General features: G+C 41.4%; 2 protein-coding genes across 2 annotated transcripts; both read right to left on the reverse strand.

Annotated features, from left to right (window-relative positions):
• Nucleotides 1–33: 33 nt before the first annotated feature.
• On the reverse strand, nucleotides 34–3886 carry scg2a (secretogranin II a). Its single transcript, XM_061281023.1, has 2 exons — nucleotides 3821–3886; nucleotides 34–2143 (listed from the first exon to the last, which is right to left on the reverse strand). Exon 2 carries the CDS (start codon nucleotides 2133–2135, stop codon nucleotides 333–335), a length of 1803 nt encoding a protein of 600 aa, XP_061137007.1. The 5' UTR covers nucleotides 2136–2143; nucleotides 3821–3886; the 3' UTR covers nucleotides 34–332.
• Nucleotides 3887–17565: 13679 nt separating this feature from the next.
• On the reverse strand, nucleotides 17566–19929 carry kcne4 (potassium voltage-gated channel, Isk-related family, member 4). Its single transcript, XM_061280063.1, has 2 exons — nucleotides 19716–19929; nucleotides 17566–19342 (listed from the first exon to the last, which is right to left on the reverse strand). The coding sequence occupies exon 2, from the start codon at nucleotides 19313–19315 to the stop codon at nucleotides 18782–18784; it is 534 nt and encodes a 177-aa protein (XP_061136047.1). The 5' UTR covers nucleotides 19316–19342; nucleotides 19716–19929; the 3' UTR covers nucleotides 17566–18781.
• Between the last annotated feature and the right edge of the window lie 38 nt (nucleotides 19930–19967).

Genomic DNA, 19967 nt, shown 5'->3' on the forward strand with positions numbered 1-19967 from the left:
ACTTCCACCAACACAATATTATATACATACATCGTGCATCTCGAACATAAATTAGAATATTGTTGTGAAACTTAATTGATTTTAGCAGGTGTACTGTATACAAATTCACTATACACATATATAATATATTTTCTGATGATCTAGAGAAATTTGAATATTACAGTATGTTACCTACACATTTTCAATTGGTTAGAATTCTTTGAAAAGAGTTTTCCTGTGTCCTATTTACGCAATACTGGAGTTTGGCCTTTTGAACTGAAATAAAAGAACTTTTGTACGATATTCTAATTTATTGAGATGCACCTATTTATGATTCATATCTGCCACTTGATTCATATGCCATTTTCCGCCTTGGCTTCACTCTCACTGTCCTCACTTTCTGGGTTGAAGTAGCTCATCAGTTTCATCACAGCCTCGTTATCAAAGCCTCTCTCGCCATCCTCAGACTGTCTCTTTTTATTCAGCACCTTACTCGAGTCCATTTGATCCAAATAATCCTGCATGGCCTGTTCAAACGAGTCTGCCGCGTTCTGCCCCGCCTCGTCCCGCTTTTGGCCGGCCTTGCCGTAGTGGTACGCTGGGCCGGGATAGCGCGCCAGCATCTGAGACGCCAGATACGCCGCCAGTTCGCCGTCTGTTGTGTCGTCATAGTCCTTTGACTTACTGGGAGGGAAACGTCGCTGCGTGGGAGCGTCGTCCCCCGGGCGCCCCGCTGTCAGAGCGTGAAGTCGTGACGCAGGGCTTCTGTACGGCTTCCAGACGGGAGTTGGATCTCGGTTCTGCGCATTGCCCAACCCCAGGATGTTGAGGATGGCTTCCCTCTGCAGGTTTTTGGGGCTGTTCTTTCTGACAGGAAGACGTCTGCTGTAGAATTTAGTTTGGGGAATCTTGTAGATCTTCTTTGAGGATGTCTTCCACAATTTGTTTTTGTCTCTGCTCTCTTGGGCCTTCCATTGACTAGTTGTTTCTCCTGTCTTGAGCATATCCAGGAGATCCTCAGGTGGGATTTGGTATTTCCGTGAGATTTGAATGAGCTGATAGATAACTCGTGGGTCAATGTTATCTCTGTATTGAGTTACTCGCCTCTCAGCCCTCTTGTTCTCTTCTTCTTCTATTGCTCGCTTCTGCTCCTCCTCTTCAGTTCTCTCTAACACCTTGAGAAGGTAGTAGTCGACCTGGTCTGGATCATTTGACCTCCTAACTGGATACCTTTCATCCTCATCCTGCTCTTCCTCATCATCGACATAATCGAGGCTCCTGTCCAACTGATGTTTGTCCTCCTCCTCCTCCTCTTCCTCCCCTTGCTCTCCAGGACCCCAGTCTGTAAGGTCCTCTCCTTCGTCATCATATACCACATTTCTTAGATTGAACAGATCTTCTCCTTCTTCTTCTTCCTCTTCATTCTGCGCATCGTCGTCCTCTTCCTGTCGTTTGTTTGTCATCTTTTGATTAGTAAACTTGTCCAATTCGTCAAAGACTGACTGCAGCGTTGCAAGGTTTTGAGGCGTGTACTTCTCCTCAACATTCTCATTGGTGCGTTTGAAAGGGTTCTCGTGATCATCCTCCCCCTCCTCTTCATCACCCTCCCCTTCTTCATCCTCCTCAAACATTAAGGGCATCTTCTTGTGAGGCATGATACCCCGTTGTTCCGGCACTTTGGCGTACACACCACTCTTCCGGTCAGCACCCCCCAGCGAGGAAGGACGAGGCTGAGTGGGCTTGGATGCCTTTTCGGTCTGCTGCAGAGTGCTGAGTACGGCTTGGAGCAGTTCCTCACTGTTATCCTCGCTCCTTTCCTCATCTGTGTTGTCTCCGTCATTATCAGCGTGTATCGGGTCAGCAGCCAGTCTTAGAGTGGCGTGCGTCTTCTGAGCATCATCCAAGTGGCGATCGGCGTTGGGGAGAAGCGGCTTCTCCTGTGAGTCTGTTCTCTGACGAAGGCTTTCAATGTACTCCAAGGCTTTGATCATGTCAGCATTAGGTGACTGCTGCGGTTCTGATTCACTCTCCCTGAGTCGGTGCTCTCGGAGAGTAGCCCCATAAATGCAGTGGAGACAGAGAGTGACAAACAGAAGCTGAGCCAAACCGAGGAGGGAATGTTTGCCTCTAGTGGAGTTGCAGAGGAATAGCAGCATCGTGAAACCTGAGGACAGTCCAAAAAGCACAGATCAGCAGTGACCTTTGGTAGACCAGAATTGAGCATTTTGATCGTGTTTGTACTAAATTGTATGGTCTAAAAAATACTTTAAAGGCTTTTTTCTGTGAAATTAGGTGAAAATCCTGTGTGGGATGTGGTGTAACTGTGCGGAAGTGAGTTAGACCCAATGTCAGGCTGTCAGATGTGTGAGTCGGAGGTCTGCCCTGATGTGGGAGTGGTCACAGCCAACAGCACTTCAATCATGGCATATAGGTGTTTCATTTCAGTCAGTTTAAATGGGGCGAACAAGTCTCACATCTCAGTATGGAAAAAGCAGTGTGAAGACCAGTCAGCTAAAGTCTAGCTATTATTTTATGGCACAGATGCACAGCCTTCAAAAATTATTTGTGTACACGTTGAGCAGCATTCACCGAGTGGTGTCATTTTACTTATGCATGTACATAGTATGTGTATGTATGCATGCGCAGGATGTAACATTAAATTTTAATTCACATGCTACAGGTCGCTCGCCCAGATAAAATGCAGTAAGAAAGATGGATGAAAGCTCTATTTGTACTATATTGGTTGTAATCCTCTCTCTTTTAACTAAATAGGTTAAGAAAATAAAATCTGTCACTATGATGCAGTGCAGTTCAGTGTTCACTATTAATACAGTACAACCACAGTCATGGATTCATACTTTGTCAGTCATGCTATTAATTAGAATGAATAATAATCACATTCATAACTACAATAGCACCACTGAGATCTAAGTATGATTGTTTTTAAAATGTGAAAACATTGGGCACAGCCTTTGTCACAGATGTTGTCATATGACCAGTAAGCGGATGTATTGATTTTCATTACTATTCAAACGACCGCTTCATTTATTCATGCAGTCAATTGCAATTGAATATCTACATAGGAATATTTGTTGTATTAATTCATCTTTTTCTCTGCACTGCTTGAGCGTCATGATTAGTTCGTATTATTAGGACTGCTTAGCGCTGCAGTGATGCTATCGCTGCCGCCTGTTGCTTCTTATCTGAGGATCACATCCTGCAGCAGCATAGCAGCATTCAGCTCCCCTACAAATCTCATTAGTCGTTAAATTGATGCTCACCGTGAGTCACGGCCCCGTTGTCAAGGCAACCCCATAAGACTAATGTACCCACAGAAGCCACAGTTATGCGCAAACCCTTTTAAACAGCAATCATCACCCACTATTACCAGCAAACAGCAATTTGGATAAATAATGTTTGTATGCCTCTTTGAGATGCATCATCTTAAGAAAGGCATTGAAGTGTGCTTTTAATAACAACCGGAAATGAGGAAATAGTAAATGGATTTTATTTTACTAATTTAATTAATTTTTACTAATTATTTTACCTTAATTTTGCTGTTTTTTTTAAACACACAATGTTTTTCTGTGTAAATATTAGACTTGTAAACATAGAAAAGAAGGCAACAATGGCTAAAGAGAGTCATAATAAAAAGAAATAGTCAAAGAAATCATGCACAAACAAAGACAACACAAGATCAGAGCATCAGGTTGCTGAACAGCTGCCCAAGAAAAAGCCTAATAAATAGAAAATAATTCAAACACACCAAGTCTTCCTCTTTTCATGTGATGAAAATCATGTGAGATCTCAGCCAAGTCATGACTGAATTAGAAATCCTTACCTGTTTGGACTTAGTTTGCGTTGACGGTCTTGTCGAGTGGTGTGAGCATCGCTGTCTCCAGCGTGAGTGTGCGCTCAGCACCGCGGACAGCTCCACATGCTATGAGACGCAAACCACGTGACTTAGACGTCAGCGAACGCAAGAGGCACTTTTTTTTTTTTTTTCATGTCTGCAAAATCAAATTGATTCTATTTTTAAATTTAAGGCCCAGACAAAAACATTTATAATGCTACACTGGAATATGTTTTGTCCTACAATATTTGGGTACCAGGTCAGAAGCAGCAATCTCAGGTCAGATTTGTCATTGTGAAACAATTTGATACGTGATTCACTCATTGGAGAAAAGAGTCAAGCCTCTGGTACTTTTTGCTTTTTGTAAAATGACTCACTGTAGTTATCTAATTCTGTATCCATTTTGAGTACCCACCTATGTTATAAATAGTTCCTTGCTTTTATAAATAGTTAACATGATCAGACACCTACATCCTTGTAAGGTCTATCAGAAAAGAATAGGAGCTTTATGTTTCATTTTATTATATTTCATGTGCCTAGAATCTAGCTGGGATTTGGATGAAGCTTTAAACCTTTAACTGTTTTAAGCCTTGATGGATGTTGTTGATGTTGGAAACCTCATTGCATGTTTACTTTTCTATAATAACTGCTGTTCCCATTGACATATGCTGGAGCTCTGCTGCAACAGTGAGGGACAGACGCAGTTAAAAGTCCAGCGATGACTCATGTTCCAACTCCACCAAAGAACCAGTTGGGCGGGGGGGTGATGAGGGACTGCAGTGTGTGTGTTTGCGTGTGTTTGTGTGTATGTGTGTGTGTGTGTGTGCGTGTGTGTGCGTGTGTGTGTGTGTGTGTAAAAAGAAGAGTGGAGAGCCCTTTACTTGTAAGCACGCACACGCACTGTGGCCTCTAATTCTGGCTGCTTGTCAAGTCTGTTCCGTTATGGATCACTGTGAGCCGCTTACACTTTCATTCATAAATTTGCCTCCTCGCTGCTTTTGATGTGAGCATTGGCTATCCCCCAATGACCTGCTTGTCTTGTTTTTTATACAAGCATAATTTAATTTTAGATTTTTCCCAGCTGGAGAACAGAAATGGATGAAAAGGGCTCTTTCAGATTTCCTGTTTATTCCCCTCCTTGCAGCTTTCAGAAATCAATGTGTCCTCATTCGGTTAGAAGTCCGTTGATGTCACCCATAATATGTTGGATGAAATTTTAACCATTGAGGGTTTCTAAAAAATCACTTTAAAATGAGCAGTGCTGTCCTAGAAATATTACAGTTGGGCTTGTTTGCAGTGAACTAAATAAAATGTCGGACTGGCATAGACAAGCATAATACATGTACATATATACCTTATGGTGTTTTATTTACTAATTATTCGTTTGTCTGTCTATCCATCCATCACGGGCCACATAATCAAATGTAGCCTCCAGACCTGATTACTTTCTACCAGTGGACTGCCCAATATACGTACAGCTAGGCCAACTGGGAGCCTGGCTATTGCTACCACAACGACCGGGGGTTGAGCCCTGCCATTAAAACTAGAAAGGCTTCTACTTGCCAGAGATGAAGGCTTCGCTCAAGAAGATAAAAACATTTTTCCTATCGGGCAGCAGTTCATACCCTGCACTCTGTCAATAGACCATGGCATTTCACAGTGATCCCCCATGTGTGGGAACCAGCCACATAGTTGTGACACAAATTAGAACAGCTCGCTCACAAAGGCATTTTCAGTAACAGGCAGACAGCAAAAGATTTACTTACTTTGCTTATTTTCACACTTAATGAGTGGGCAGGGAGTCCGGAGTGCCAACTACTTGTGTGCAACCAATTAAAAAGTCACATTGCAACAAGATGTCCCCTTTAAAAATGTATGACCCATCCAGTCAGCCTAATTCCACTCTCCCACATGACTAATACATATCCTCCACACACTCACATTGTTATGTGCACATCAAACTGGAGCTGTCTGGCTAATTGCTTGTTGCTGCGCCTGTGGCGGGATTACTGATAAACAGAAATCAATTAACAACTCACTTCACCCCCACTGCCTGCGTAATAAAAGTCAACAGACTCTTCTCTGAAGAAGTTTCTTAAAATGCTCCTAAATTTCTTTCCCACACTCGCAAGTGTGTCGAGACTGAGGTTGAGGCGTCACGACTCCCATTGGATGCTTTACCGTACGAGTCAAAACAATTCAGTCCTGAAAGTAGCGCGCTGCCACTTCTTGTCCCAGTCTCATTTACCGTCTGTTGGACTCTCACTCTTTTCTGCCAATACTAAGGCGGTCTTCCTCAGCCGAAATATACCACAAGATACAATATAAACAAGAAAATTGATGTCGAAGACAGAATGCATTCCCCACTGTATGATTGCTGATTCACTATAAGATTAATCATTGGGGGGAAATGCTGACACACAAACTGGACCTGGAACCCTCATTCCCATTTTATTCCATTTATCTTCATACTACAGACAACCTCGTACACTCACTGGATAATATTTTTTATTCCAAAGGGTGGACCCTACCATTGATTTTACTATGCCAATGTTAATCAAAAATATCCATCCATCCAAATGTTGGCTCATCTATGGCCAAGTCTCATTTTGTCTTAGTGTTAGGTTAGCACTTTCAAGGCAGTTTGGTCAGCAACCATTTAGTTCAGCAATAGAATTTTACGATAGTATTTTCACATACAAAAAGGAGTTATTGTTCTTTTCAATACACTGAATAATTCTCTTAATTTTATGTTTAGCTTGTTTGATGATAAATCTCAGTTTAGAGGGACATAAACTCAGCCTTTTTTATGAAGAATTGTTTATTATCTGCCATATTTGTTTGTTGTGAATTAAGTTGAGTTTGCTGCCATCATGAGGCACTTAAAACACACATTTGTACTTTCAAGTGAAAGTAAAAAAGAATCAGTCGAACAAATGTTTGCATATAGAAAAAGATGATTGTGATTCCAATTTGTAGCATATGCAATCCTGAATAAACAGCCATTGAAAATAGCTATTGCTTCTTTCCTGCTCACCAATCGTTAAGTTGAATAGTTTGCAAGCACAAGTGATTACATTGTCTATCAGTCCAACAATGCTCCGAATACAAAAATAAATTAGCAAATCAGAATAGCACAATAGGTCTCACAACAGCCGAGCCCTCCCGTCTTCATTTTGTTGAACCAATCATATATTTGCTAACCATCTACCAACATGAGCTTTCAGTTCAAACTCTATTAGGTTCGTGAATTTCTTTTCTTCCATTTCTCAGCATCGGATTTCTCGCAATCTGACTTTGTCTTTAACAAGGTAAAAACGTACTGCAGTCCCATTGATATTCAATGCCAAGCCCACTTGGACATTCCTGGCATACTTGCTTTGTTGGTCTGATGGAGTCATTTTCCATGTAACTGTTCCCTGCAAAATATGGAGTAGTAGTTAATGTCCAGTTGTCCATAATAGCTGAGTACAAATGAGTTGAGTGTCTCTTAAGTGTGGCTCAGTTCTCATTCAAAGAAGTTTAGTTTCCCGCATTTAGTCCACATACATACATGGAATGGCTATTACCCAATTTCCACCAAGTAGTACAGTTTGTTGCAATGCTCCATTGTATTGTGTTTACATTTGACTCTTGAGTGAAACACTAATTCTGCCTATCACCATACGTTGCTGGCATAGGTAGGTGAACAAACACATGTTATTTGCAGTAAACAGAATATTTCCGGAGCACTTCAGTAAAATTGTACTCTCTGCCGCTCTCACCACACTGTTTGGGAATGAATGCATTAAGGTCCCAGCTAGGCTAGTAGAGGGTGTCTGCAGTGTGGTCATCTAACCATTAGAAAATTCGGCATTGGCTGCAATAGTGAAGTAAGAGGAAGATCAGATCCAAAATCCATCCGCAGCTGTTCTTCAGCACTCGTCTTTAGGTTGCCTTAACTCAAGCATATTTTTCATGGACAGTGAAAACATTGCCCTCTAATGCCACCTGCACATTATTCATTTTGTAAGGGCAGATATTTGGCTAAAGATTTTGAACGGGATCTAGTTATGTTTTGGCAGAGTGCCTGATGTTGCGGCAGGTGAGTTTGGCATGATCTATATATAAACTCTCATCTCTCCTGTTGGAGGGCACTGGGCTCTCCTCTCCGTGCTGCTCCATGATGTGCAATTGTCCCCTGGCAAATGGCCAGCTGCTCCCCATTCATTACCATCAGACTTGGCAGCCAATAATTCTGTTCCTTCATGCAGGTTTTCAGAGGCCTGGCAACCATAACGTTGAAGGAGGGGGCTAGATGCTGTGAATGGGTCTGAAGCATTTGACGTCACACTCTTTCCTTCTGTGTGTGTGTGTCTGTCAAAAGGTGTGTGCTTCCATTTTTGCTAGAAATAAATTGGGTATAGCGAAAAACAGAACGAGCGAGACAGACTGAGACAGAAGTTCAGCTTGTGCAACTGCACTCTCAACATCCATTTCCATGTTGTTTTGTTGGTCTGATGAAAAGAAGTCACAGGAATAACTGATTTGTGAGCATGACTCACCTGCTGACGCTTTGTGAGGAGAATACAAGAATCACAATCAGAACACTTTAGTTGTTTTGAAAAATGAACTTGGCAAACCCACTCATCCTTTAATACATTATGGAGATTTAGTGTTGATATGACCTCTGTGAATAACGTGAGCTGCCATTAAAATGGTGTGTGACTAATGTTGGGACCCAATGACGACATTCCCTCATCTTGATGGGGCTTTTACTTATAATAGTCAACGCAGCAATTTTCCAAAATAGAACAATATTTTTCCAATGAGGGTAGTGGAAGCATCAATGTTGAAAGCTGATTGGACTCAGCAAAAATATTTAATGTTACATATGTGTGCCCTTTCATTGGCTCTTTATCCTTTATGTATTTATTTGTGTCTAGTCAGAGGCACTTTTCACCAATGTTGTTGCAGCAAATCAAACATTTTCATAGCTTTTTGTTTATACTAATAAAAAAAATTCTCTGTTGTGTTCTCACAGCTTTTTTTGTTTGTTTGTTGCCTCTGGCTGCTGATGAGAATGTGTGAAAGAAGTGAAATATTTCAGAAAAGCAGATGGAGAAAATGAAGCCAGGCTTGTTTTGTTTTTTCCTCGTCCTGATTTGATCTGACCATTTCACTGTCCTGGAAGTTGGATTGCTTTTTGCCCTTTGCATTTGTCAGCCCTATGATTGATGAGTGATCAGCCATCTGCATTACTATAAGTCAACAGGGATTGGCTCCGTCTAGGATGAGAAAAATACTCCAACTTGATGTGTTTTATGCTACTTGGCTTTGAGCAAGGAAGGTTGTCCCCTTCTTCAATAGAATCAATGATGCTACTGTTGAAGGATTTTTGCCGTTCTTGTTTCCCTCAAAGAATATGTTTGCCTTCCCTGTTCTGGTTAACTGTGTAGCACTATGAAGTAGATCAGAAAGTCATGCTTCCTCATTGAGCAGTCAATGCAAATAACAGAAATAGGAACAAAACCATGATCAGTTCAGCAAAGAAACTGCCCAATATTAAGCAAAAAGATTTATTCTATATTCTATTCTACTATTCTATTAACTACTGTCTCTTTGTTTCTGTTTTATTTCAACCTGCAATCTCGGCTGGAGGGAGATGACGAATGTTTTCTTTAATTATCCCTTAAACTTCTGAGCCTGAGCCCAGTGGTTGCTAAGTGCCCAGAGAGAGACAGGAAGCAGCACCAAGACTGCGGCTGTCTGCTGCATCCATCCTGTCATCCAGTGGCCAGCCAGACAGCTTCAGGAAGTGCGGCCAGCATGACTCATAGGTCATATTGTGCGCACTGGTTATGAACAATAAAGTTCGGGGCATTGCGTAGACACTGGCATTGTGTCAAATGTGTACCTGTGTGTAGAATCCCATCTGTACTCGAGTACAGTGCATTATGTAATGTTGACTATGATGTCTGAATGGGACTAAACTTTCTACTGTTTTCTATACATTAAACCCGGTTTAAAAAGCCGAATTATCGGCTTGATTCAAACCCTGAATCTGTTTACATGACTGTAGTAGATAGCATGAAGTCTTTGTCTGTCTTGGAAGATTAGTCTCCTTTCTGAGTTGGAGGAGGGTTGATTAAAATTTGCATGCTCGCCGTGATGGAAGAGGAACATTAGTCCATTAGTTTCACTGGATCTGTTTTGTCGTCTTACATGACGAAAGTGGAGGGGGACAGATAGTTGTCCTTCTGAATCTGTGGGGGAAGTGTCCCCCCCTGTCCCCAATGTCATCTGCGCCTATTCTTCTGTCACCCCCCCCCCCTCCTCCATCATTTCATTTTGGTAAAGAGAAAAGTCCATTGTCCCATTTTATATTAGATATTCACTTTGACATGATGCACCATCTCGTTTTACATTCTCTTACCAATAATGGTGGTTGAACACACGGAGAGTAAAAAGTGTTTTATTAGTATTGCCGTCACCAGAATGAGAGCCAGTATTTTTTGTCTGACGTCGTATTGATGCCCAGGCAGCTCAAGAGAAAAATGACTGCAATTCAGTTGAGTCACTGAAGGGGGAGAGAAGTGCAAGCAGGGGTGGGTGGATGTGGATGTTGATGCTGACGTGTGATGTGATTGCAGAAGAGGCGCATGCATGTATGCTAAAGCGGCATGATTCTCTTACTAAAATAGTACTGCTCACTTAACTTGCATTGAATAGAACTTTTATTGACATTGTTTTATCTTATTTAGATTAAATTGTCACAATCAGTCGTGGGCATGTAATACTTCATTTGGACATTTAAAGAGGTGATGAAATGACTCAAATACTTTATCACTGCCTGAAATTGCTGGTGGACGATCATGTGGATAAAATTTCCATTGTGGGTGTTCTGATTTTGAGTGATGATGGAAACCATGGTGAGACATGTTGAATACTCACTCACTCACTCACTCACTCACTCACTCACTCACTCACTCACTCACTCACTCACTCACTCACTCACTCACTCACTCACTCACTCACTCACTCACTCACTCACTCACTCACTCACTCACTCACTCACTCACTCACTCACTCACTTCTGCTTCAACTTGACTTCTCCCTGGTGCACAGCTGGTATCCATGGAGATCAGAGATGGTTCTCAAGATGGATACGCCCCTGCGGGAGCAGTTTGCTTGTGTTGAGTAATTGGCTGTGCGGCATGAGGTGGCATATATACTCACACAATTATTACTATAGTTTCACACTGAACAAGTGGAACTGGTAATAATGGTATGGCAATGACTCAACAGCTCATGGACATCTCCAGTACTTGGACTAAGATCAGAAAAATTGGAGTTTTGTGATAGGAATCCTCTTAGGAAGTAGATCAGTGACAACAATCATGCAAGTTCACATGTCACTCTGAGATGTCCGCTGACAATGGAAAACAAAAAGAATAACTTGAGTATGGAACACATTTTAATTAATCAATCATTATGAGCGGAATCCAAATTATTGAACCACACCATTCTTTTCTGGCATCTTATTGCTGAGGTACTAGAGTAGTAACTAGACTGTAATGAAGTGATGCCGAAAGTAAAGGATGGAAAGAGACCTACATAATACACATCTGTTCTCAAACAGAGCACAAAATAAATAAACCTTTTTAAACTCAAGGCAATGTGTTGAAGAAATGTTGAAACTCCTGTCTTAAAATTAACATAATAAGAACGTATTTCCCCATGACCCTTGTGAGAAGAAGTGGTTCAGAAAACGAATGGATGGAACATATTTGCTCCAACCAGGCAAAAGTAACAGTAAAAAGATGTTTCATTATCCTGGAGTGTGCTATTATGTTGACATTTTTCTAAAGCAACCATGTAGCAGCCATTCTTCTCAAGCAGCCTTTTTTTTTTTTTTTAACAAAAAGCTAAATCCTTGATGTCCACATCCCCCACAAACTACTCTAGATAATGTTTTTGCTTTTACTATCCATTGAGCACTGTGTCTGATTTAGGCTTGAGTGCATTCATGGCCAAAAACAATGGCACCCGAATCAGATTTGGCTGTTTGTTTATTTTTTCAGCTTTTTTGTTTTTCTCTTGTTAACAAAAGAAATAATACATGGATACTGAAAAATTATCCTGGGGCAAGTGGTGCATTATTTGACAGAAGCACTTGGGGGCCATTGTTTTTGGCCATGATTGTATGATGTGCTGACGGTATCACAATTATAGTCAAGAGTCATACCCCAAGGGTATGAATAATTTAGCGCTGGACTATACAATCTATCCATCCATTTTCTGTACTGCTTTGTCCCCACGGGGGTCGCGGGCGTGCTGGAGCCTATCCCAGCCGTCATCGGGAAGTTGGCGGGGTACACCCTGCACCGGTTGTCAGCCAATCGCAGGGCACGTAGACACATCAGCCTACCAAGTATGTTTTTGGGATGTGGGAGGAAACCGGAGTGCTCGGAGAAAACCCACGCGGGCACGGGGATAACTTGCAAACTCCCCACAGGGAGGGCCAGAGGTGGAATCGAACCCGCACCCTCCTAACAGTGAGGCGGACGTGCCAACCAGTGCCCCACCGAGCTGCACCAGCTTTAAATGATATGTTGAAAAAATTCCGTCATTGCTAAAGACTGTTTTATCTCATTACCAAGGAGATAAAGTCTGGATTCACGACTTTGAATCAATACTTAAAAATGTCATCTGATTTGCTTAATCCTTTTAAGAATGTGGCAGCAGGGACAGCAGACACGCATGCATGCACTCAGTGGAGCCGTTGTTCATCGGAAGAAATTATTTTAGACACTAACTCCCTTGTGACTGAGTTAAACTTTGATAGTGCGCTTCCTGCTTGGTGCTAATTAGGCGGATGATGATCACATTACATTATTCTCTTTTTAATAGGACTTGCACGTTATTGCTGATCTGCAGTGCAATATCAGGAAGCACTAAGAGAACTAACTGACGTTTTTTCCAGCATTACTTCCAAGGGATATTTATGAGAACCAATGTGTATTTCTAAATCCACAAACTCCTGTATGTAAGGCAAGTTTAAAGCAAGGTCTGTGATAGGATAGCAGGTAGGTTATGAGTATGAGAGCCCTACTTTCGTGCCCAGTGCAAGTCAAGTTGATCCCTGAAGGAACTCTCCTCATTCCCTTTAAATTCATCGCAGGGGAGATGCACTCGCTGGAGTCCGTGCAGTAAATTGATGTGCACAAAGTATGTTTAACAGTGTGAAGAATCACTCTCAGTCCGCCCAGAACTCCCACTGAGGTAAAGATGTGCCCGTCTTTTTAGCGAACATGCACTTTTCTCCAAAAAAAAAAAAGGCCACAAGATGGGTCATGCATAAGAATCAAACTTCTTTGTTTCACAATATAAGCTTAACAAAGTACCCTGGGCATGTTTTGGTCAACTCAGAAAATAGCGACACCATTTCCTTTTTTTGTCTTGCACTTTAACAGTGAATGACAGCTTAGCTCATTAGTGAGTAAAGCAAAATTGGCAGGAAGGAGCAACACCGCCCACAGACTTACTTAAGTTTGAGACACAGCGGCAAACAAATCGGCAATCAAGTATTTTAGGGCCTGCGTCGGCTTTATTAGTCAGTCACACCTTTGTTCTTGACTTTAGTTACATTCAGTTATAAAACGAACAGCCCATGCGATAGATAGGTGACTTTTCATAAAAGGACTTCCTTCCTTGTGTGTGTGCGTGCAACAATTGCAGCTGATGGAAATTTGGTTGCAATTCAACCAAAATCTCGCTGATATATTGATATTCGTGGCCATTCTATCACTATGCTCACATTTTAATCCATAGGGAACAAAAGGCTTTTAGATTTTTGCAGCTCCAGACATTTTTTTGTTTTTTTTGGGCCAATATGGCTCTTTGAACATTTAGGGTTGCCAAACCCTCATCTAGTCAATGGCAGGGGACCACCATTTGAGATACTTTTTAATTAATTTGGAATATGAGCTTCAATTGGTACTTTAAAATGTTTGATTTATTACACAAGCTCACATGACTCCTGAGGGAGAAAGGAAGCAAAAGCTTGTGAAGTGAAGCAGTAACAAATTGTGTGGATGTGCATATGTGTGTGTTAGGGGTGGTCAGGCACACAGACCCCTCCAATGATTCCCATTGGGGGACACTAATAACAAGCTTTCTGCGTAGGAGGTGCTCTGTGTCCAGTTAGCTACTCTCACCCTTCTTGCTCTTCGTCCTGAGAAAAACTCTTGTACTTTCTGTCCTTGTCTAATTTTGCACACTCCCTCCCACCTCTCTCTCTGTCTCGCTCGTCTGTCTATCTGTCTCTCTTTCTCTTTCTCTCTCTCACACACATGCACACACTTAACCCCCCCCCCCCCCCCACACACACACACACACAACTGTAATAGTACAGTAAGAGGACACACTACAAACTCAGCAGTGCTTCACCCGTTTCTTCCTTGTAGAGGCTGATTTAATGTTCTTCTGTTTGTGTGTGTGTGTGTGTGTGTGCACGTGGGTGCGTCTTCACTTGACTATGTGCGTGTCCGTGTTCTGCATGAATTATTCAGCGGTGTTTATGTCAAAGAGAAAATAGGATGTTGAATGCTTCAATGAGTCCAGATCTGCGCCACTCTGCCTGGGTGCCTACAAGAGGCATAGAAAATGTAATTCCTCTTAGTGTGCGCTACAGTGGCCTCATTCGTATCAGGAACGAGGACGTGTGAGCAGGAAGATCACAGCATGGCAGTGCATTGTGTCACGATTCGGATGTGAAGGAGATGTCCCCAGTGGAGCTTGATAATCTGTCTGAGGGTAGCAGCATGTTCATCACTGATAAGAGAGAATACATTTTCACTTGACAGCGTAAATGTGATCAACTTGTCAGATTCTAACAACAGAAGACAGATGACGGGAGAAAGAAATGAATGTGACCCAATGAAATATTCTTCCAGTGAAGTCATGAAATGCCATGAAATGCTTTTTCACAAAGAATATAAAAAGCTTAGTACGTTTTTGACGTTGTGTGCCACAGTCGTATTTTGCAGATAATGTGTATTCAATCATCAAAAGAAGCTATTATTTAATTTAATTAATATATTTTAAAGTTGAGGATTTCACATTAAACTCAGGTTAATATCCGTAGGAAAATGGCAGATATAGAAGAAGAGAAATGTGATTAATTGAGATCAAATATAGAAAATTGATCAATGGCAGTACATTAGTTAATTAGTTAAGAAATGTATTTGCTTAACATACATAATCTCCTCCAGCTGTACAACTCATTCAACAATATGTTTTAAATTATGCTGTTTGCTGTTGTAAGTCAAGTTACACTGGTGCATGTTACATTTTCCTAACAACAACAAATAAAAACAGAGCTTGAGCCAATTTCTTCAGTTGGCAAAAGGCATCTCTTGCCTGAGGCCTCGCTTGCCAACTGTCCATGCATTTTCTTGGCCTGTCAAGGCAATTATTCTTTCCATATATCACAACAAAGGTGTTGCGTGTGCTCCCTCTGGACTGCTGTTTGTGTTGGTGTGACAAGCTGTCTTTGTAGTGTAGTGTAGTGAGACCGAGAGCCTGACAACCAATACACTCCCTGGCCACAACATTAGGTTTGCTAAAGCAAAAGAAAATGTTGCCTATACCATGAGAATAATGTTCATTTGGAGAGTTGTTTTTGTAGTGTTATTGTTGATTGAATGCTAGGGTGTTCGCTTTTCGTCAATTATCGTAGAAAATAGTACTTATTTAAGTAGTTAGTATAAAACGGTTATCAAAAACTTCATCAAGAACCATTCATTAGCACTCATGTTATAAATATTGAGATTTAAAAAAGATTAACTAGCATTTAACTTTAGACCATGGTGTAAAATCATGATGATTCATCCGCCTTAGATTGTTTTCAATCACATCATCAGTATTTGTTAATCAACCATGTTGATTGTTGAAATAATGACAATTCTCTATTCAAACACTCAATAAGCAATTTTTTAATTTTTTTTATCAAACTCCAACATGACGGTGAGCGGTTTAACAGGAAACTGTTAGCAACATTTAATCAATTAAGATTCTAAATAGTACTAGTAAATATGAATAATACATACTAAGATTTAAAAATGTAATTATTCAATCTGGCTTAGTGAATCAATTTCAGTGACAGATTGGAAAGCGATTCCAAAGTGTGCACTTCACAGCGATGATCTGGGATTGCCCTGAAAAACTTGACATCATCCACGCGTAGAAGTCCGCTTGCAGTTCCTTACAAACATTGATACTTAAAATATAAATTGGACTCAAGCGAGTCTATTTCTGCATCCACTGAGTCAAAGATGGTGTCCCTTAGCTACGTTGATTTTAAAGGTAATGAGAGGAGCTGTTTTCCTTGCCTGTATTCAACTGACCCTATGTTACGGAACAATCTATCACAGAGCATCAGGATTTCAGTCTGTTGATGTTTGGAAGTTGCGTATGGCTCGCCTCTGGGGACATGTCCTGTGGTTTTCTTGGGACCGTTGGACAGGAAGGGGCCCTTGCACAATGTGTGTGTGTGTCGGGGTGGTCTCTGGGGCAGCATTCCCAGTAACCATGCAGTCAGAATATATGCATTTCGATTTGTTCAGAGGATTTATGTATGTAGGTGTGTATGTCTTTTTACATTTGTCTTATTACTGTGGTTTGTTTTGTTGTTCTTTTTATGATGATTATTATTATTATTATTGTTGTTGTTTGTATATTTGGGTATTTGTGAAGCTTTTTATGTATGAAAGGTGCTATCCCCGAATAAAGTTTGACTTGACCTGACTTTGAATGTCCAATACTCGCATCTGTAAGTGAACAGACACGACTAAATGAAGCTTCATGAACCAGTTGTTGTATTCTTTGGCTCCTCTAGATGGCAATGTTGGTTTAAAGTGTGAGTTTTAAGAAATGGCAAGTCGTGGGCTTTCAGTTCTTCAATGAACAGAGAGTGCCAACTAGAGGTCTAAGCAAACACAACAACGGGTTCATGAATCATCTTGAAGCTTCATTTGCCTATCATTACCTGATGCCATTTGTGGACACACTAAGTTTGTCCAAGGTGTTTGTTATGGACAGTTATGAACAGTCCTTGATCAACACTAACAGAACACTCGTCAGGTGACGCTTTGAGAAGGATTTCCTTCCACTTGCACCATTTCAGGTCTCACCGTCATTGCCCACTTGACTGCACTGGAAGACCCTGGCAGAAAGAAGGAGTCCCTACCAGCACTGCCTCAGGCTCTTTCAAGAGAAATGACATTCCAACCCAATACCTGTCAAAGTCTCTGACTTCAGCTTCCACCCAGGTCTCTAGGCATCCAACAACCTTGGCATTTAAACTACACTATACTGTAACCTTGCATCATTATCTTTATGAAGACGGGGTGAACTGACCAGGCTGTTCAGATTCAGCCCTTTCTAACTGCTTTGCAACATATAGTGTATATTTTCTCTGCTTTGCATGGAATAATGATGTGTAGAAGGTTAGTTCCAAAAATAACATGGACACATCTTTCCCTCATTCGATTTATACTTGGGTCATTGAATAACCGCTAAAATACTACCTCCTATTGGTATGATGGTGTATAACAACAAAACGAGAGCACTCCAGCTCTCTCGTTTCACTTACCACTTAAATCAAGCCTTATATGGTGATAAATACTAACATTCCCAATGTATACTATAGTGAGCATGCAAATTTACACCACAGATGATCAGAGCACATATCAGCAAGAAAAAAATCGACATTTACTGACAGTCTATTAAAAATCTTTCAAGTGCGTTCCAGGTGCATTTCAGCTCTAGAGCATAAAAGAGAAAAGGAACAAAATGCAGTTTTAGTCCACTGAGCCAAAAGAAGATGGCCGGTTCGTTAGTTATCCTGCAGGATGAGTCATCACCCCAAACTAAAGGGGTTTGCAGAGAGGGAAGGCATAGTTTTTTTTTACATAAATGGGGCACAATCCACTTAGGAAGGCAGCCAGAGCAATTGGATGTTTTATGTTCAAACTTCCGATGACTCTTACATTAAACACGTGCTAAACAGCACAGACAATGAATACAATCGATACAGCTCAAGTGAAATGACTTTACGGTAAGCACAGCAGAATGGCTTGTTTTTCTTGTGCACTACCCCACAACAGCATTATTGGGATAAGTGAAAATCTGTTTTGCACATTGGTTACACAATTAAATCACCAGTCTGCATATATATTGGAATAAAAAAAAGTAATACCAGTTCCCCTCTAAAGATCCATTCTCTGGTTGTGGTGAAGCACTTATCAGTGATAATAGTCAACATAAAATGGCTTTATTTATTTTAGCGTCACAAGAATAATTTCAGAGCTGATGCGTGTAGGTAACGCTACACAATACAAATAGATGTAGCCGACCAAAATGTATCCCAAGAGAGGATTACTTATTTATCATCCCTTCATTTTCCAAGTCTCTTGTCACAGGTGAGCTGGAGCCTATTCCAGTTGACGTTGACGGAGTACAGACAGTAATAGCAATACATCCTCGACAGGTCGCTATGGTACCGTGTTTTTGTTGTCATTTTTCATACTGTTCATAAAAAATGAACTTGGCATTTTTTCTATAAATATTTTATAGTTGAACAATTAGATCCATCCATCCATCCATCCACCCACCCAACCACCCACCCAAATCAATCCATCCATCCATCCATCCATCCATCCATCCATCCATCCATCCATCCATCCATCCATCCATCCATCCATCCATCCATCCATCCATCCATCCATCGCAAATAAAAACTGCATTTTTATTACGTTTACTCAAGTACTTGAATCAGAAGGCCCACGTTTACCAGATTATTTCTTTGAACGCAGTGATCTGTCCTTAAGTGTGTGATTATCTTTGGTTCTTGTCTTTGCAAACCCCCATGACAAGGTTTCGTGCGATCCTTCCTTTCCTTCATTTTCAGCCGGAATCCTCCCGTCTGTTCTCCACTGTCACCTTGGGGGTCTCATCCGGACTCTCCCCGCTGCCGCTGTCCGACTCCTCCTCGATGGCCACGCGCGTGTCCGCAGAGGAGCACAGAGAGCTGACACTGCTTTGCTCCGTGCAGAGCGCGCACGCGAGCGGAGAGGGCAGTGCGCCGCCCTCATGGCGAAGATGTCCAAAGGGGTTGCCGTGGTTACCAGAGAAGGGCAAAGCCAGGTTCAACGAGCGCACTCCCGTGACAGCCTCCCCCGGGAAGCAGAGGCTGTGTTTCTTAGGGAGCGTGCCCCACTCCCGCTTCTCCTCCTCGTGCACGAGCCGTGTGAAGATGTTGGTCCTCCTCTTCTCCTTCCTTTTGGAGTGAAAGTAGCCCAGCATGATTCCACAGAGGAAGACTCCGTAGAAAGAGATGACGATTAAAATGTACAAGTAGGCAGTCCCGCTGCTTTGCCCCGCCTGTGCGTGAAGAGGACTGTGTGTGGAAAGCTGGGTGGAGTTCTCCAGGTGCTCCATCTTGTCTCAGAGGCCTAAGTTGGTCAACTAAAGAGAAAATTAAATCCATTCATAAATATTCAGTAAGACTGTCATTCAAAGAGTTTTGGAATTGATCATTCTGTCAATTTATTCAATGGATTGATAACTTAATTTTACTCGTGTGTGTTTGTCACACACTCCTGCATGCAATTTTTACAATTCTATCGGCAGTATAAAGTACATAAAGAAAAAGAGCACCATCTGGTGGATGACGCATCATTTTATCTATTGATGACCTGTCTCGCGCACACAATACCTATTTCAGTTTTATTTGCTCATTAGTTATTGCATGAAATAAAACAGCAGTCAATACAGATTCAAAATAATTTTCATATAAACTAATATCAATGATCTTTAAACACAGTAAATGTTAACTCACCAGAGGTCAAATCTCATGAGCTTTCAATGACCAGCGTGTAACTTCTTGGAGCTCTTCCTGGAGTTTGGCAGATGTTCTCCACGGATTAAATTATTTATACAGTCACCACCCCCAACCGTGAGTCACGTGGAAGGGGCTGACTGTTGCTTGTGTCTGTGCCTGTGGAAAGCTTGACAAAACACAGAAAAACTTCCCAAGTCCCTAGAATGGCCATTCACCATCAACAACTTCTATGAGACAATTCTATTTTCA

This window comes from Syngnathus typhle, linkage group LG6 (assembly GCF_033458585.1).
Source record: "Syngnathus typhle isolate RoL2023-S1 ecotype Sweden linkage group LG6, RoL_Styp_1.0, whole genome shotgun sequence".
NCBI lineage: Eukaryota > Metazoa > Chordata > Actinopteri > Syngnathiformes > Syngnathidae > Syngnathus > Syngnathus typhle.